Here is a 19,771-nt window from a genome sequence, read left to right as displayed (position 1 = left end):
TTCCTCAAAGAACTCCAGCAGATTCGTCAGGCAAGATGTTCCCTTTATAAAACCATGCCGATCGGCCTATTTTATCGTGAACTTCCAAGTAACCTCTAAAATTTTACCAACTACCAAAGTTTATAGTTGTACTGTGCAGATCCTACTGACTGGTTGCATCATCTCCTTGTTCAGCAACTCAAAGCCCAGGAATAAAGGAACCTACAAATAATGGTAGAAATTGCTCGGTCCATCACAAGTACTGACCTCCCCGCCATTGAAGAGATATATACAGGCATTGCCTTAAAAAAGGCAATCAATATCAAAGACCCTGTCCCTAGTCACACTTTCATATTGCTACCACCATTGACAAGGTGGTGCAGGAGCCTGAAAACCGTGACCACCATGTTCAAGAAGATTTTTCCCAGCAAACATATGCTGTGGAACCATGATCTTCCATGGACTGTATCTTTGATTGCAATGCAGATTGGGTTATTTCCCACTTTTCTGGTAACCTAGTATTATGGGCTATATTAATTTATTACAGGTCTGTACTGTGCTTGCAGGTCTGTAATCTGCAGCAATGATTTAATTGTCCTGTTGTCAGTACACTTGACAATTAAACATTCTTGATTCCTGATTGATTAACTAGCCATAATTACATTTTATCTTCTAGATAAAGATTGTAAAAAGGATTCAGCAAGTCAGGCAATGCGATTGTTCCAAATTTGTTTTGAATGCACTATGTAAAATGAAATTGCAAAGGTAATGACCAATGCAGCTCCAATGACTGTCATACACGGGGAGATGGCTGCCCTGCCCGCAGTCTGTTCGTTTTTCCATTCTTTTTGTTATTTTTTAGTGTGTTAAAAATTTTAATGTTCTTCGCTTTGTTTTATGAGGAAGGGGATCGGGGGAAACATTTTTTTCAAGTTCCTCCCTTGCCGGAGATGTGATTTTTTATCGGATCACATTCTCTGGGCTCTGCGACCTTCCATCGCTGGAGCTGGAGGCCGCCTCGGACTGTCGTGAGCCCCACCGCGGGGCGTGGACTTACCATCGGAGCTGATCCCTTGCCTGGGATTGCTCCCACCGCGGACTTTACCATCAAGAGCTCGCAGTCTTCGGGAGAGGCTAGTCGGGAGCTCCAACATCGCAGAAGGTTCGACCAGCCCCGACGCGAGGGTTCGATCATCCAGCGCGGGGGAGCTAACGTCCTCCCGATGCGGGAGCGGATCGCCTCGACGCGGAGGGCATGAAATGCCGCCCGCTATGGGAGTCAAGATCGTCCCGTCATCGGGGACTTGTGGCCCACGACCGAGGAAGAACTAAGGGAAAGGACTTTATTTCGCCTTCCATCACTGTGAGGAATGTGTAGGAGTCACTGTGGTGGATGTTCATGTTAAAATGTGTTTTTGAGAGATCTGTTGCTTTTAATTGTATGACTGACCTGGCCACTCTATGGTTATCTCCTCTCTCATTTGGGAGAGGTTCATGATGGGAAAAGGATGCAAGAGCAAAGGGAATCCTTTCGTCATTCATCCAAATGTTATTTTTCAAACAAGCTTTGAGGCAGCAAACTGCAGCAAGCAATATAACTTGACAGGACATTGCCATTGGGCCCAATATTGATCTCACCTCACCATTCTCACTGAGTATGATCTTCTGCTTATGTAGCCACAATTTCAGTAATCTGAAATTACTAAAGTACAAGACAAATCGGTATTATCCTCTATCAAGATACCCTAAAGTGTTGATGGACACAAAATACTGAAGTACTTCAGCGGGACAGGCAGCATCTCCGTGGAGAAGGAATGGGTAACGTTTCGAGTCAAGACTCTTCACCACCCAGTGATGGTCCCTTCTCCCGTCTCCACCGGACCCCCTGCCCTTGGACTCCCCCGGATGGCCCTCTACCTTCTAAAGAACTACGAAAATAACTTTTCATTTCCAACTGCCGGCAGGACATCAACCACCTCAACTTTTCGACTCCCTTACTTGCTCTAACCTCATCCCCCCCCTGAACGTACAGCCCTCTGCTCACTCTGCAGCAACCCCGACTTTTTCAATTAAATTGTGCTGCTATCCATCAAACCCGCCGACAAGGGAGGTGCCATGGTAGTTTGGCGCACAGACCTCTACCGGGCTGAGGCCAGGCAATAACTCTCAGAGACACCACCATTCAATGTGATCATCTATCTAGTACTATCTAGCTCTCCCTTGAAAGTATCAAGAGAACCGGCCTCCACCACCCTCTGAGGCAGAGAATTCCACACTCACAACTTCACAGTGAATGGCAGAACCCTTGGGAGTGTTGGGCAAGGTTTTCATTTTGAGAGATCAGACGAGCACCAGGCCTTAGTATAAAGAGTCTAAACAGGGGTCTCGACACGAAACGTCACCCATTCCTTCTCTCCAGAGAGGCTGCCGGTCCCGCTGGGTTACTCCAGCATTTTGTGTCTACCTTTGATTTAAACCAGCATCTGCAGTTCTTTCCTACACATTTTATCCTAAAGTATTTGGATCTCATATCGTGTAGCTGAACCATTAAATCTAATTTAGATTGCTTAAAATTTTAAGAATAACCAACAGTAGATATTCACATGAAGCTCAGAGAAAACATGATTTATGTAATGATCAATGTAACAATAAATGCAACAGAAAAATGAAAAAAGATCAGAATGATGCAAAGATTCAATCTAAAATTGTGTAAATAAAACGTGCAATAATAGAATAACCGAATGACTTAAGAGCAAAAAAAAACTTGGAGGAACTTGGTGGGTCAGGCAGGACTGTGGGTGAAATGGACAGATGACATTTCATGTTGGGATTCCTTTTTTCAGACTAAAACCCCTGTCCCACGGTACGAGTTCATTCCACGAGTTCTCCCGAGTTTGCCCTGATTCAAACTCGGAGATTTACGATAATGGCCACTCATCGGTACTCAGGGCTCTCGTGGACATTTTTCATCATGTTGAAAAATCTTCACGAGTCTTCCCGTCCTTACCTGCCGTTAGCGCTTCTTGCCGAGTACCTGCCGTTAGCGTTACGAGCCGCTAAGTGACGTCCCCGAGCTCCGCCGTACCCGCTACGTTCATTCTCCGTGCTTACCATGAATTTGATTTTTTTAAAACTCGTGAGAGCTCTTGGAATGAACTCGTACCCCTGTATCTTTTCCGCAGAAGGCAGAAAAAAGGGAACGGCTGGGGTGGCAGGCATCTTGACAATACTCCATCCATCCAAATCCAATGCATCTTGAGGATGGAATGGACGGATGGAAGTGACATGCCCGTGTTGAACCGGTTTGTGTCCACCACTCTCGGAAAATTCATGCGGTCAAGAGTAGTTGCATTACCAGGCTAAGATGCATCCAGTCAGAATATGTTCAATTGAGAGAATCCTCTTGAAAGTGCGAAAACTTCTCAGACACCTAAAAAAGTAAATATACTGATGCACTTTCTTGATCACAGATTCAGCGTGAATGGACCAGATTAGTCTGCGAGCGATATGGATGCGTCAGAACTTGAAGTTGCCGACCACTGCTACAACAGCTCCAACGATGAGAACATGGTTGTGTTCTCCTCCAAACTCCCACTTCTTTAAGTCAACAATCAACTATCTTTTTACTGACACTAAAGGCAAGTTTGTTCTTCAGACAACATGTCACTGTTTGTCTTTTTCTTGTACTCCATCTTATCATTGTTGCCACAAACTTAGAGATTGAGTTGGCCTGTACTTGGCCATAAGTCATGAGTGTACAGGGTGTAGGGCAGGGGACTGAGTGCATAACCAAGATCAGCACCAGAGTTGAGGGTCGGGGTGGAGGAAATAACATGGCAATTCTCACCGAGGACTCCTTGTCAGACAATTACAGAAACAAGTTGCAGGTGGTGCCCTCAAAAGATGAGTATTCATCATTTAAAGGCTGATGTGTAGGCAATGAATAGGTTCCCACCATACCTGTTCTTATTTTCAGCTGAATGTAGTTCAAGGAAGAAGTGTCATCCTGTACACACATTGATAAGAGATCTACATTGTCTGGGAAACTGACAATGATGTAGGGTATTCTTTATCTTTCAAAGCAACTCATTAAAGCCTAACTTAGAGCAACTGGGTGATAGTCATTGAGACAAGTCATGTTATTTTTCTATGATGATGGAGGTTTCTTTGAAGAAGATGGGGACCGCAGAACGTTGAAAAGATTGGCGAAGACTGTGGATTGCAGATTGGCACATGATTTCAGAGGACTCTTTAGCCTCGTGGAAGGAGATCTGGCTTCTGCCACAGTGATATGAGACCGAGGTGGACTGGTGAGAGCTGTTGAGGAACTTTGTTTGCCTGTTCAAAACAAGCAGAAAAGCACTGAACTCATCCATTAGAGATGCGTCATTGTCAGAGTTCACTCGATTTTGGCTTGAAACCTGTGATGGTGTTCAGGCCCAGCTGCAAGGCACCTGCTGAATTGACTTGAATCTCTGGGTTGTTCTGGAATTCTCTTTTGGCATCTCTGATAGCCTTATGGATATCATACATGGCCTTCTTGTACAATTCGAGGGATCTTCTTGGAAGCCTTGGAGCTGGAGTTCAGCAGGATGAATCTTTGTTCACCTGAATTTTGGTTAAGATAGACCCTGATTGTTATTGCCACGTTGCAGTCATCAATGCATTTCTTGATGAAAACAGTGAAAACCAAAGTACATTAATTTAATATAGATGAAGCAGTCTTGGATATGTTTCAGTTTGCCAACTCAAGGCAGTCTTGAAGGTGACAAGTAGCCTCTTCAGACACTGCTGTATTACTCTCTTTATTGGTGCTTTGTGATTTAATAGATGTCCATAAACGAACAGAAGCAGCACCAATAGATAACCAGACTGGTCAAAAGGAGGGCACGGTTTGGAATGATTGGCATACTTGATGGTGGTGTAGCAGTTGTCTAGAATTTTAACACCCCACATATGGCCGTAGACAGGCTGATGGTATTTCAGGAATGCATTACTGATGTTGGCTTGATTGAAGTCCTTGCTGATGACAAATAGGACATTAGGGTTTAATTTCTCAAGAGTGCATACAAATGAATATAATTTGTTCAGTTGTTCAAGAAGGAACTCCAGATGCTGGAAAAATCGAAGGTGGACAAAAATGCTGGAGGAACTCAGCTGGTGAGGCAGCATCTATGGAGAGAAGGAATAGAATTTGTCCAGTGCTGTTTTGGTGCTAGCTTGGGGTGGTGTGCAGACAGCCGACAAGATGGTTGAGGTGAATTGTGGTAAACTGAGTTTTTGCAAATTTGATTCAACTTCATGACGATTGGCAGTTGAAGATATCCTTTTACCCCTGAACAGCCAAGGTCAAAAATATGCAAATCTCAAACTTAGATTCATATTGCAGTTAATAAAATTTATTTCAAAGCTATGGGAACATGGAAAACATGCTTCCCATTTCCGACTTGTTTTCTGGTATGCCCATCAGGAATTGCATGCATGTAAAAGATCTGACTCAATAAGGATAGCAGCTCAAATATCTGCAGGATAAAGATGGAGGATCAGACCTATGTTTCGACAGAAGTTAGTTGCTTTGGAATGAGTCAGTCTTGAATGAATTTCCTGGAATCTTAATATTTGTACTTGGGCTCAAAACGGACTGATGAAATAAGACATTTAAATCTGGTAGACGTTGGAAACATGAAAATAAAAAATGCTACAAACACTTAGGGGACTGTCCCACTGCGGCGACCTAATAGGCGAGTTAAGAAGACAGTCTTCGACCTTGAATCTCAAGGGCACTCGCCTGGAAAACCTCGAGCTGGATTGACCGTCAACGCTGAAACCGCAAGCTGGATCGACCGACCGCACACACACACACCGCGAAGGCGGGCGCCAGGGAAAGCTGGGGAGCGCTGTCTGAAATTCACAACCGCGATGATGAGGAAGGTAAAAGACGGCCGCACAGTGTACGGTAAGTCTTTTAGAAAGCGCGCGGGGGGGGGGGGGGGGGGGGGGGGGGGGGGAGAGAAGGGGGAGAGAAGGGGGGGAGGAGTGAAGACACTTTTAAGAAGTCAGACAACGTTTAATAAAGTTTAGCGGGCATTTAACCTACCGGTTGGTTTTCCTTCATCCTTAAAACACCAATGAGCCAAACGACTTCTCTTCAGCAATGTTTCCAGAAAATTATGGTGCACCCGCTGCAGATCTCAAAAGAAAACTAATTGGCATATTACCTAGGCTGATAAGCAAATCATTCCTGTGAGGATAACATGCCTTTTGGTTTTCGTTTGACATCTGTATCAGGTACACTAACACTTCTGGGTAAAATCTATTTGGCCAATTGCAAAACGGCTCGTAGAAAGAACAAATTCACAAAATTAAAGAAAAGCAAACATGTTGCAAATTCTACACAGGATCTCCATACCAACTTTGACAGTTAGGCACCTGTCAAAGTAAAGCCACTGTCGATCAGAATGACTGTTTGTATTATATTGTTAATTTTTAGGCCTACTTTCTTTTTAAAAATGTAATTTTAATTTGTTTTTAAAGCTCTATGTATTATCCTTTTTAGTTCTTATTTTTTACACTGAATGGAAACCGATTGAGCAACGTTTTTTCGTTTCCTCTGTGTATGCGAGTACTCAGTGAAATGATATTAAAGAAATACTGAATACTGTGATGAATTGGTTGAATTTATTTATGGGATGTAAACATCATAAGGATTTACTGCATTTCCCCAATTGTTCATGAGCTGTTACTGGTGAGCCTCCTTCCTTCATCATGTTCCATGTGTGAAATATGTATGAGCAGGGTGGTTGGATAGGTCTTGATCTAATAACAGTGAAGGAGACATTTCCCACTCAAACTGATACAACTTGGAGGGGCTTGGAAATGCTTGTTTCCTTGCAACCTGCTGCCTATTTTCTATCAAATGGCAGCTACTGGTTTGGAAAGCATTGATAGGAAATGCCTCAAACTGCTCTAGAACATCTTGTGATGGTAAACACTGCAACCAGAGTAGACTAGAGCCAGAGGAATTGAATAGAAATCAAGCAGTCTGTTAGGCACCAAATGACATGAACCATAAACATTGTACTCACCCGGGTATGTGGAGAGCATTTCACCGTACTAACTCGTGTTCGCAGATGGTGGAAAGGCTTTGAGAAATCACGTGTCAAGTCACCACAGAATAGGCAGCATCCGATTCGATTTTATAACTACAGTGTTTATCTGAACAATCTGATTTCTATCAATGAATACCCCAAGGGTGTGGATGGTAATGCCACTTAGGGTGACAGAGTGGTGCAGCTCATAGAGCTGCAGCCTCAGGGCCAGAGATCAGAGTACAATCTGTGTTCAGGTGCTTTGTGAGTGGATTTTGCACGTTCTCCTAAACCATGAGAGTTTCCTTCATGTTCCCGTTTCTTCCCACATCATAAAGAAGCACGTATTTGGAGGTTATTGGCCTCTGTAAATTGTCCCTTGCATGTAGAAGTGGGATAATATAGAACTAGTGCGAACGGGTGATCGAAGATCAGCATGGACTCTATAGGCCAAAGGAGCAATTTCCAAACTGTATCTATCAATCATTTATGTCAAGAGTTGATCGTGGATCCTACACTACCCTCATCATCCACCCACAAAACTGGAAGACATCTCAATCCCAATAGACTATACAAGAAGAACACAAAACAAAATGGAAAGCTTCCTCTTTTTTGAGGATTTAGGCTGGACAACATTGCAGTGACCAATTCCCCCCAATGTTATCTTGGGTAGATGGATCTGCAACAGATTAACTGATGATGAATGATGTGCAATTATAATTTCCCTTCATATTAATTTCCTCAGTACCTGCTGCAGACCCAGTCTGGGAGCTTTGCCCTTTAGAATGATGACAACACTATGGTACTACCAAGCTACGCTTTGTAACGGCTAGAGATACCATACCCGAGTGTTTTGGTGCATCTTATAGGTAGCGTTCACCAATTCACTGGCTGAGAAACTACAGTGGTAACTAACAGAGTCTTCCTTTCCTACATTTGACTTTCTGATATAGCTCTGCGTTGGGGTTTAGATCCACTGGATTATTCCCACCAAGTCACTAACTCTGGATCTTTTGGTCAGTGGAATATCTATGGAGGATAAGGGAGAAATATCGAATGGTAGTTCTTCCACTTCATGGACTTACTGGAGGCTCCCAAGGACTCCAGTGTGGACAAGGTTGCTGAAATATAAGAATGAATATGTCTCTTGGGCATCCTTTGACTGCATCGATGGAGCAACAATTCAAGATATGTACTATGTCGGGCAGGCCAAAAATGGCAGGATTTCTTTACATTAATGATTCTTCGACGATTGCAAAATTTTTGCTAACTTTTAAAAATCATTTGCAAGTTCAGTACTTTGAAACTCTTCCAAATGCAGCTGACACGCAAGTACAATTAATGAAAAGACTTCAATAAACTGAAATAAAATATGCATAAAATGTACCAGGGATATGTTGATTTTTCATCGCGAGGTTTACCGCTGGAGATTAAACATTTGAAGCTGCAATCTCAGCAAATACTCAGCAAATGACTAAAAATATACTGAATCTAAACAAGTTGTTTTTGAATGCTATATTTAAAGGCAACAGCATAAAATAGCCCAAATGAGTGAAAATGATCACAGAGTGGTAAAGACCAACATCTAATAAAGTGGACAGGTCTCAAAATCAATTGAGATGAAATATTCAATGGGATGTACTGAAGTTCAGTACAACCTGATTGCAGGTTCAATTTCTGCCTTGAGAAGTTAGTTGGGTTCTATCAAAGCAGGAAAAAAAATGGCTTTATGATTTCTGGGCAAGAAAGGGGAAGTGAAAAATCATTCCTGACTTCTATTTAATCATCCTTACTAAACAAATGTGTGTGAATGACAATGAAAGGAGGAACAAACCTCGCAATGATGTCACAAATGAATTCTCAGTGCGCTCAGAAGTACCGAATTACATTAGAGTCACTGACTTTGAAAAGGAGAAATCAGCATCAGTGCATTTGGCGCATTTATTCAGACATACACATTCTCAAAATAAAGTCCCTGAGGAACTGGGTCAGAATGATTCTATCCATGATTTCATTTATTATTCAACACCAGCTTGCTTGTTCACAAATGGTTCACATTAGGAATGCCAACTTCCAAAAGCTACAGAGTAAGACTCCCCTTTCTCTGGGTCACTCACTGTTAATTAAAAAAAGTTTACCTTTTCCGTTTAAATGCACACGGTAAGGTAAAATCGGAAGTGAGCCTACCTGCTTACGCCATGATGAATTAAGAAAATGCATCAGTATTCACTTCTTCCAAAAAGAAAACTGTGCAAAACCGGTCAGCTACAAAATGGCTTTCTATGCTGTGTTTCATCATACAAGTTAATGTAATCATTTCCACAAATCATAACTTAAATGGAAAATACTGTACCCCTCAGGTTTCAGAATTCAAATGTGCCATAGTTATCGTGCAACTCTGCCCTCATCTGTATGCTGAAGTTCATCCCACTTATGACCCTTCAAGAAACCAAAGGAATCATAGTGTTCATAAAAGCTCCAGTCTACTTCATTGAGCAGGTAAAGAGAAACCAAAGTTATTCACGCACCATTCATCAGGTACTTACTAAATACTTTGGAAATGCACTATAAACTATGACAGTGCCTTTACAGTTGTTGAATATAGAGCTACAAAACTGTTTTTTTTATTAAAATGTCTGCTTGCAGCATGTGACTCTAACCATGCTTAAAGCTTCTAATTATATATAAATATAATACGCCAGTCAATCTAATTATTTCATGCCTACAAAAGATCTAACAAAAACATCCTCTCCATTCTGTCATGGCTGTCTAATACTGTAAAGATGTGGCAACAAAATCACTAGCTCCCTTCTTAGAAAATGTCTCCAGACCTGCTTGTGAGAACATTACATTCAGTTTCTCTGTAAATGCATCTTATATCCCCCTCCTGTTTAAATTGACAAGTTCAAATTGAAAACAATTGCCAACATTATTTTAACATCACTGCAGTATCATGGCAGGTTAAGGATAACACAGCTTCATGGGAATCTGACATCTCCATGTGTTGTTCATTTGAACTGTGTTGTCTTGTAGACAATTGCTGATCTTCACCCTCACAAAGTTCTGCTGGAAGTGGAAACTCAGCTTTTCCATTTTGTAGACATGGACTAGGTCCTGGTCCATCTGTGCCGAGGTCACCATGAGAAAGGCAATCAGTATTTAGATCCTTCTGTCTCTCTTCGTTATGCCCCAAAGGCCCATTTTCAGCAGCTAAAGGTGGATTTGAAACTTGACCAGGAGGCACATGATCTTGTCCGGCCAATTCTTGTTCTGTTCTGCCCTCATTAGGGGGCAACTGCTCGCCTGTCCCTTGCTGTGGTGTTGCCCCAATCGGCTGCACTTGAGATTTCAGCTGCTGATGACACAACGGGCAGGTTTCTTGCACGTATAGCCACTTCTTGAGACACGCAGAATGAAAAAAATGGCTGCATGGTGTAATCACGGCAGAATGCATATCCTAAAGAAAAGAGAATTGAATTTGGTAAAAAAATGTGCTCATTGACAAGGCCTATCAGTGGGTAATTAAGGAAATAACAAGTCATGATGCCACCTTCCTCACCCAGGTTCACATTCATTTATTTTTATACGGAAACAAGGATGATCACCAAAAACGCAAATTATGCCCAATATCTTTCTTTGAGGTCAAATACTGTCCAACGCAGATCGATTAACTAAACATGCACTGCAAGTCCAATCTAGCTTTGCAGGGGCTGTGCAGCTTAATATTAAAGGAGATTCTACCAATTCACTGAATTTGCACGTGTTGGATCAGTGCCCTTTTTTTGCCTTGCCAATTGGAGAGTGCATCTGGGTGCTTCTTGGCTGTGGTAATTGTATCTGGTTTCACTGCTTCATCTGGTGGCATGATCCAGATGTCAGGCACTCTGTCCAGGGAAACTTTCCCCACAGCACTCCTTCAACTTTCTTTCTCTTTTAAAGTATAAAAATTATGAGGGGTATAGGATAGACTGCAGGAAACCTTTCCCAATGACAGAGACAGATAAAACTACAGGACAAGCATCCAGAGTAAGAGGAAAGAGATTGCCCAGACTGTACCTGGAACTACTGCCCAAGTAGTTTAAGCTAGAATACATACAGCATTTAAGAGGCGTCTAGATGAGTGCTTAATTTGTCTGGGCGAGGAAAGCCAAGGACTGTGCGCAGGGATTAATAAGGAAGGGTGCCAACTGACAGGCATGGAGATGCTTTGCCAAATGGCCTTTTTATCGTGCTGTACAATTCCATGCTGTACGACTGACTGATCTCAAATATTGAGGCGATGAGGAAATATTGTTCTGCATAATAAGCAAAGTTAAGGTACAATATCCCACAGTAAAGGGAAGGAAGAATCAGATACGGTCACTTCAACAGTACAAGGATTATCTGATGTTTAGCTATAGCAGACAGGAGACGAACAAGAGAAACACATCAAAACAATGAAGGAGCGCCCTTAATGGGCAAGCCATGCAGCTAAGTTGCCTTAGGTTCACAGTCCCAAGACACACGATCTGTTCAAGAGTAGAATTATTAACATTTCAGAGTTTGTTCTCTCTATTCATATGGACTATTTTTTGTACTGGAATACATGTTTGTGAATCTGCATGTGCAAGTAGAAGCAGAGATAATAGCAATGATATTACAAATAAACATAATGTAAGCTAGTGGCAATTCCTGCTATGGTACAATAAATAGAATGCCAACACAATGTTCAGTCTCACACATGAGAATAATTACCAAGTTACAAAGTGCTGCATGTATGCTGGTGAGTAGCGTACCAGCCTCTTTTAAAAGGAAAAGAACGAGGTACAGATGCAATGCAAAATTATATCAAGTAGGAATTGATAATCAAAAAGAAAATGATCAAACACAGTCCATATCAAACCTTAAAGAGCCAAACTATAGAGTAACACTTCTGCAAACAGTAAAATCTGTCCTTCTGGTCACCTTCAATAAATAGCCACCTGTGCAATAAACCCAGTGATTCTCAAAACCAATAGGTTTTTCATTTACATGCAATTCAATAGAACCTGCAACTCAATTAAACAGCCATCTGCTAACCTGGAAGCAGATGCTAGCTCTTAAAAAAACCCCCATTATAGTGAAGAGACTTGCAAATGGAATCTTCACCTGGTCTAAGAATTTGTTTTGAGCATATTTCTGCCAACTATTCAAACATATTGTTATGGTTATCCATTCAAATTTTAGAAAGGCAATTTATTGTAGTTTATCGTCTATTTCCAATTACAATGGCAAAGCTTAAAAAAAGTAAATATTTAAAAAAGCTCTCCAAGCATCATCAGCAAAAGACCTTGGAAATAAATATGTATTTTCTATTTTTTGATTGGACAAAAGATCCCCCCTCCCCATAGTAAAATATACAACTTTGCATACTGATTCATTTAGACAAGCTACCTTTATTTTTACTGAAAGTACAATTTATGCATGAATATGTCGATAAAAGGTGACTGCTACCTCAATAGTTTAATATGGCCCTTACACATGACACTTAATAACCTCAATCTCAGTGAAATCTAATTAAATATCACAAATCACTTAAGTGTTTTTAAATAACCTCTAGTTTAAAGCAGCTTTGGTTGGATTTAAATCAACTTCATAGCACAAGTCACAATGGAAAATGATGAAAGGAATTTTATAGCAGTTTGGGATTAACAGAAGCTAATACACATACAGAATGTGAACTGAACATAAGGACAGCCAATTGTGATAGTCCTGAAAGAGACAGTTTGGGTACTAAAGCCAGGGTTTAAGTGTTTCACTGGTGCCGTGCTACATACCTGATAACAGATGGAACAAATGTCATTGTGCACTTCAAGCTGCTCTTTAGTGGCAGTTGGCAGCGAGTTGATCTTGTTTGCTGCATCCCTGCGGAGAAGAAAACTCTTCCATCCCAACTGTGCTCGAAGCCAGACATTGAAGTAGGAATGGACAAAGATGATGGATGAACCCATCCAAGTCCATTCTCCTAATATGGTCTCTGCTATTCCATACGCAACAACGCATAAAGCCACCAGGAACTCAAGCAAGCGGTAAGTTCCATTCACATAATAGATGACGTCATCAAGATTTTCCATTGGTTCCTTACTGAACTCCTCCACCATGAAAAGAATATAGATGAAGAGTGTTCCAAGTACCTATTATCAATGGAAAGATAAGTTAAGAGCACGGTTTCAACCAAATATCAACTGTCTACGTGTAATGAAGAATGCAGTCTAATTAGTGGATTTTGTTGCACTTCAATGTTTGGTGGCTCAATGAGTACATATTAATATCTAGCTAATAAATTAAACATTCAAATTTGATAAATTACAAAGTCATGCAGGAGGTGCTCAAGTAGCAAAAATGTAGTAATTCCATTTCTATAGCAAAATACCGAGAGGACTGTTGAATGCATCAATCTAAATCAGAGTAGAAAACATATCTATCATGAGATTCCACTCTTCAACCAACAGTCATCAGAATGGAAGTTTGGTTCAGTTTAGTTTAGAGATACAACATGGAAAGTGGTCCTTCGGCCCAGAGTTCACAATGACCATCGACCACCCACACGCTAGTTCCATGTTATCCCACTTTCGCACCCTACATACTGGAGGCAATTTACAGAAGCCAATTAACCAACAAACCTGCACGGCTTTGGGATGTGGGAGGAAACTGGAGAAAAAACGAACCCGGAGAACGTGTAAACTCACAGACAGCACCCATAGTCACGGTTAAACCCAGGTCACTGCCACTGTGAGGCAACAGCTCTACTGCTGCACCACTGTGCTACCTTTTAAAAAAAATCACTGTGACTGAAAATAATTCCTCTGAAGATTATACACATATTTAAATGAATGAGGTACCCAAAAATCATCTTTAATGTACAAACTCAATGAAAGCATACAGCTGAGATCAGTCTAAATCAAAAGGAATATAATTTGGTTATTATCAGACGGTCAGTGAGGTGGGGCAGTCAACGTAATTGGGCTGACTAAATCAGTCAGCTGAAGGTAGTGAGAGAAAGTTAAAGGATATGGGATCCTGGGCTTTATAAATGTTGAGGAAATACAAAATTCCAACATTCAACTAAAGAATTAGTTCCAATTGGTATTCAGAACACAAAAATTCTGGAGTGCACACAAAAAAAGGAATAGATTAACTACAATGATTTGAGGAAGATGGAGATTGATAGAAATATGTACAGACTGAAGAAGCTGGTTGTTCTAACTAGTGTGGAGAAGAGAGAAGATTTGATAAGCACATTTAAAATTATAAAGGGTTTAAGTTGGAATAATGAAAACCGTTTGATAATGTAACAAAATGCAGAAGTTAATTGACAAAAGGACCAGAGTCTATGTGAGGAAGAACCTTTGTTTTTAAATAGAGTGGTTAGAGGTTTGCGAAGTACAATCTGTTTGTGTGATGATTACAAATTAAACAAAACATCGTTCAAATAGCCTTCTAAAGGAAATATAGAAAAAAAGATTGCCGATATGTGGAATAAGCATTAGGGAGTAGGATTAACTGGGCTGCCCACTGAAAGACATGCTGCAAATTTACAGATTAAATAGCTTCCTTCTATTCTATGATTCGATAAAGGTTCTATGTTTAGCAATGATGAGGATCCAAATATTCCAGAATTGGCTTTATTGACACAATATCAGATATTTCTTTCAAGTATTAATGTAGTTTAGTGATACAGAGCTGAAAACAGGCCCTTCGGCCCACTGATTCAGCGCCGACTAGCAATCACCCTGTACCCTAGAACACCCTACACTGGAGACAATTTCCAATTCTTATCAAAGCCAATTAAAGCCAGCGGTAGAGTTGCTGCCTTGCAGCACCAGAGACCCGGGTTCAATCCCCACTACCGGTGCTGTCTGTACGGAGTTTGTATGTTGGTGTGTGGATGGAAACTGTCAAACCTGAGAAAGTCTCAGCATTAAAGATCACTGAATTAAGTCTGACGAATAAATTATAATAGAGAAAAAAGGAGTTCACTCGGACTGGCCATTTCCCAACTGTTGGTCCATTGCTCCATAATTCACAATGCTTCATGTGTTCATTTTCGTAGTTATTAATTGTGATCCCCGTCACAAAACTACGAAAATGAACCCCCTGGGGTTCCACCTCTTTCAGTTTTACAAAGCGGCAAGTTCCAGACACTCAGCACTCTGAACAGTGAAAAAAAATCTTCAACTTTCCTCCAATCCTCTACCATGTAATTTTTGTAAATGTATTTTTCCTGCAGATATATCCACCCTGTTCATCATGTCCAACCCTCTCAATTTGATACATCTTATTTTGTTTTGTTCCAAAAGAAACCATTCCAGAACTCTACAAAATACTAGAGGCAAATGAGCGCTTCATATTATTCTAACATGACCTGCTTGGACTTACATTCTGTGCTTCAGCCTCTAAAGTGTCCAAATGAAGCTTTTAAATGTTGATTATCTGTTCTGCGATCTTCAGATATCTGGAGACGTGCACTTCAGGTAACAAATAGGTTTGAAAATAAAGAACTTGGCACTGATCACTGTGGAACCCCACTGAAAGTGGAACTCCCATTGACCATTTTTAATATTAATGTGAGATTCTGGTGCTGCTATCACCATCAGCATTTATTATCCATCCCCAACATGCCAAGGCAGTACAAGTGCACTATTAAGTGAACTGCATATTTGAACTTCTGCAGTCCACCTTATTAAGATACAATCAATAATTCAAATCAATCTTTGTACTTTACTTTGGGAGAAGGGCAATGATAAAATGAATAAACTTAAGTTGGCAAGGGTGAAGACTATCATATGAAACTCATACAGCAATGTTCAGGGACTGAAATCATGCATCCCCAACAACCATCATCATCTTTCGTTGTGCAAGTTATGACATCAACTAGCATAGAATTTTCTTCTCCATTTCCACTGACCAATTTTACCCAGTCTCACTGATGCTACAAGCAATTCTATGATGCGTCAATTTCAAGAACAGGCACCATTACCTCATCTCTGGAATTTGGACTGATTATAAAGAACTTTGAAGCCAATTAATCCTGGTGAGTAAGTGGGTTACTTAGCAAGAAATGATGCTAGTTCTCTTGAATGCCTTCAGAAATGCAGGTCTTTTCCCACAGCCTTCATTATAAATAACATTATAAATTGTAGATTGATACAAAATGCTGGAGTAACTCAGCGGGACAGACAGCATCTCTGGAGGGAAGAAACGGGTGACATTTCGGGTCGAGACCCTTCTTCAGACTAGAGCAAGAGGAATGGGAAATGAGAGATATAGAACAAATGAATTAAAGATATGCGAAAAATTAACAGTGATAAAGGAAACAGGCCATTGTAAGCTGTTTGCTGGGTGAGAACGAGAAGCTGTTGCGACTTTGGTGGGGGAGGGATGGAGAGAAGGGGAATGCAGGGGTTACTTAAAGTTAGATAAATCAATATTCATACCGCTGGGTTGCAAGCTTCATTCACATTATCCATTGTGTTGGCTGGAAGCCAGTGAATTTGACAGGAAACAGCTGCTATCAGCCATCAGCTTTTTTTTTTAAACACATAGTGCAAGCCCAAAGTTCAAGATCTACTGGGAAGACAAATGCTATCAGCTAAACTGTCTGATTGAATGTGCCACTGATCCCGAAGAGCAGTGTTATGCCAAAGAGAGGGATTGGATTCACATCACACCCAAATTTTATTCTAGGGATCCTTCACAGATGATATTTAACAACATTTATATCAATTGTGTGCGGAAAGGTTTTGCATTTTATTTTCTGCTTTTGGTACTCAAATGTTTTTACTTTTTTTTTCATGATTTTGGTCTCTTATCTTCAGACACCTCTTTGACCACTGGCAACATTTCACAGCAGGGTCATGCAAAATGCTCTGAGAATTACTCACAGTTTAGGGCTTTGCCGGGTGTCTGACATCTGGGCGGTTCAACCGTCCACAAACAAAAAAGTGTATGTGGGCAGAACTGCAACAGTGAGTCTGGGCAGCAGAGAAGGTCATGGATGATCTGGCTTATTCCTCTCAGCCATTTCATTGCTTCTATTTGCATAGATGTTGCCTAACCTGCTGACTGTTTCCATCAGTTTTACTTCAGATTTCCAGCATGCAGTGAGATGTGGACCAAGTACAGTTTTTATTACAATGGAGTCCTCAGGAAGACAAGATGGAATAGCCACTTGGCATTTCTGGATGAATATCCATGCAAAGTGGTGTCACTTTAGCACTCAAAGAATAAGCTCCCCCATTTTTGAAAATCCTCAACTAGTTGTCTACAAGTCTTGTAGCAAGCCATGTGCTTTAGTAAAGCATACAGTGTGGCAGAATGCGAAACTTGGTAAAATATTTCAAATGTTTAATTGTTTCGTTTTAATGTTAGATTCTATTTACATTTATTGTGGTAAATAAGCAACACAATATGGTAAACAACCAGACTGATGTTTAGGTTTAAGAAAGAACTGCAGATGCTGGAAAAATCGAAAGTAGACAAAAATGCTGGAGAAACACAGCGGATGAGGCAGCATCTATGGAGCGAAGGAATAGGTGACGTTTCGAAATGTCACCTATTCCTTCGCTCCATAGATGCTGCCTCACCCGCTGAGTTTCTCCAGCATTTTTGGCTACCTTAGACTGATGTTTAGGAATCAGTGTGATAAGAAACATTGTTTTAGCAGAGGATCTAGTTCAATGTACGGGAGATAGCAGAACCTCGTGTTATAGAAAATCGCATTATAAAAACAATTGGGTCAATGGGGAGAGGAAGTTAACGGCTAGAATATTTCAGGCTTGAATTACAAAATTATTTTTCCCTGCAGGATTATCAAAAATAAAAATGTCTTTAATAGCTGTTTATTTTTACGTATGTTACATGGTTTAACAGAGCATTATTGCACAAGTGCCAAGAGAATTGACCGCTGGTCACTTTCTATGGCTTCCCAGGGTGAAGCTGAAAGACTGTGTCCTTAAGAGAAAATGGTATCCGATTACTGGAGCTAGATACATGAAAACAAGTTTCCTTTTACCAAGGCAGCTTTTTTTTCTACTTGTCAATTTCCAAAGTAACTTAAGTGGTTCTCTAGTTACTGATATAAATAACATTATAACCAATTTGATTTGCGTAATACAAAACTAAGTACACAATTTGTCATTTGTTCAATTTGACAATTGAGTAATAGCAGATCTACCTGAACATACACAATTGGACTTGGTGAGTAAAGGACTTGGATACATTTACATTTAACAAATGAATAGATTTGATTATTACATAAGTTGGACACACTAATTTGTTGCAGCAAGAGTACATCGGTGATGGAAACCAGTATAATCCATGTTGATCACACTCGCAACAATTGTCTCCAGCTTGAAGAGCCACAGCTCAGAGGGGATGAACGAGAAATAAAGGCCACGTGCATCAGGGAATGAGAAAGTTGACTGGAGACTGCTCCAACAAACCTTCACAGCTGTAGGAATACATACTGCAGAAACAAGGACAGAGTCCCCCCTGCCCTAACCTACAAACTACCAGCCGTCACATACAATATATATTCCTCCGACATTTTCGCCACTTCCAAGGGGATCCCACCACTGGCCACATCTTCCCATCTCCTCCTCTTTCTGCTTTCCGCAGAGACCATTCCCTCCGTAACTCCCTGGTCAATTTGTCCCTTCCCACCCAAACCACCCCCTCCCCTGGTACCTTGCAACCACAGGAAATGCTACACTTGTCGCTTTACCTCCCACCTTGACTCCATCCAAGGACCCAAGCAGTCTTTCCAGGTGAGGCAGAGGCTCTCCTGCACCTCCTCCAACCTCATCTATTGCATCCGCTGTTCCAGGTGTCAACTGCTCTATATCTGTGAGACCAAGCGCAGGCTTGGTGAACGCTTCGCCCAACACCTCCGCTCAGTTCGCAATAACCAACCTGATCTCCCAGTGGCTCAGCACTTCAACTCCCCCTCCCATTCCGAATCCAACCTTTCTGTCTTGGGCCTCCTCCATGGCCAGATTGAGGCCCACCGCAAATTGGAGGAGCAGCACCTCACATATCACTTGGGTGGTTTACACCCCAGCGGTATGAACATTGACTTCTCCAATTTCAGGTAGTCCTTGCGTTCTTCCTCCTTCTCCTCTCTTCCCAGCTCTCCCACAGCCTACTGTCTCCGCCTCTTCCTTTCTTTCCCCCCCCCCCCCCCCACCGACATCAGTCTGAAGAAGGGTCTCGACCCGAAACGTTGCCTATTCCTTCGCTCCATAGATGCTGCCTCACCCGCTGAGTTTCACCAGCTTTTTTGTCTACCTTCGATTTTTCCAGCATCTGTAGTTATTTCTTAAACATACTGCAGAAATGGCTGCAAGCCTTCAGAAATGCAGGTCTTTTCCCGTAGCTTTCAAGATCAGAGTGCTGACAACTCAAAAGATTGAGGTGCTGGAAACCTATTTTAATTCATGGGGCGCTAACAGGAGCCCTAGTGAGATCACACCTAGAGTGCCCTAGTGAGACCACACCTGGAGTATTGTGTGCAGTTTTGGTCCCCTAATTTGAGGAAGGACATTCTTGCTATTGAGGGAGTGCAGTGTAGGTTTACAAGGTTAATTCCCGGGATGGCGGGACTGTCATATGTTGAGAGAATGGAGCAGCTGGGCTAGTACACTCTGGAATTTAGAAGGATGAGAGGGGATCTCATTGAAACATGT

General features: G+C 41.4%; 1 protein-coding gene across 1 annotated transcript in view; it reads right to left on the bottom strand.

Annotated features, from left to right (window-relative positions):
- Window positions 1-8,989: 8,989 nt before the first annotated feature.
- Window positions 8,990-19,771, bottom strand: part of rnf145a (ring finger protein 145a) — an 86,809-nt gene continuing 76,027 nt past the window's right edge. Inside the window, exons 9-10 of the mRNA XM_055642595.1 lie at window positions 12,863-13,219; window positions 8,990-10,524 (exon numbers count right to left, since the gene is read on the bottom strand). Of these exons, the coding sequence (XP_055498570.1) occupies window positions 9,997-10,524; window positions 12,863-13,219 (885 nt within the window). The 3' untranslated portion in view covers window positions 8,990-9,996. The remainder of the gene's footprint in view (window positions 10,525-12,862; window positions 13,220-19,771) is intronic.

Source organism: Leucoraja erinacea, chromosome 11 (genome assembly GCF_028641065.1).
Source record: "Leucoraja erinacea ecotype New England chromosome 11, Leri_hhj_1, whole genome shotgun sequence".
Classification (NCBI taxonomy): Eukaryota; Metazoa; Chordata; class Chondrichthyes; order Rajiformes; family Rajidae; genus Leucoraja; species Leucoraja erinaceus.
The sequence above is the reverse complement of the archived record's forward strand: the minus strand, read 5'-3'. Positions and strand labels throughout refer to the sequence as shown.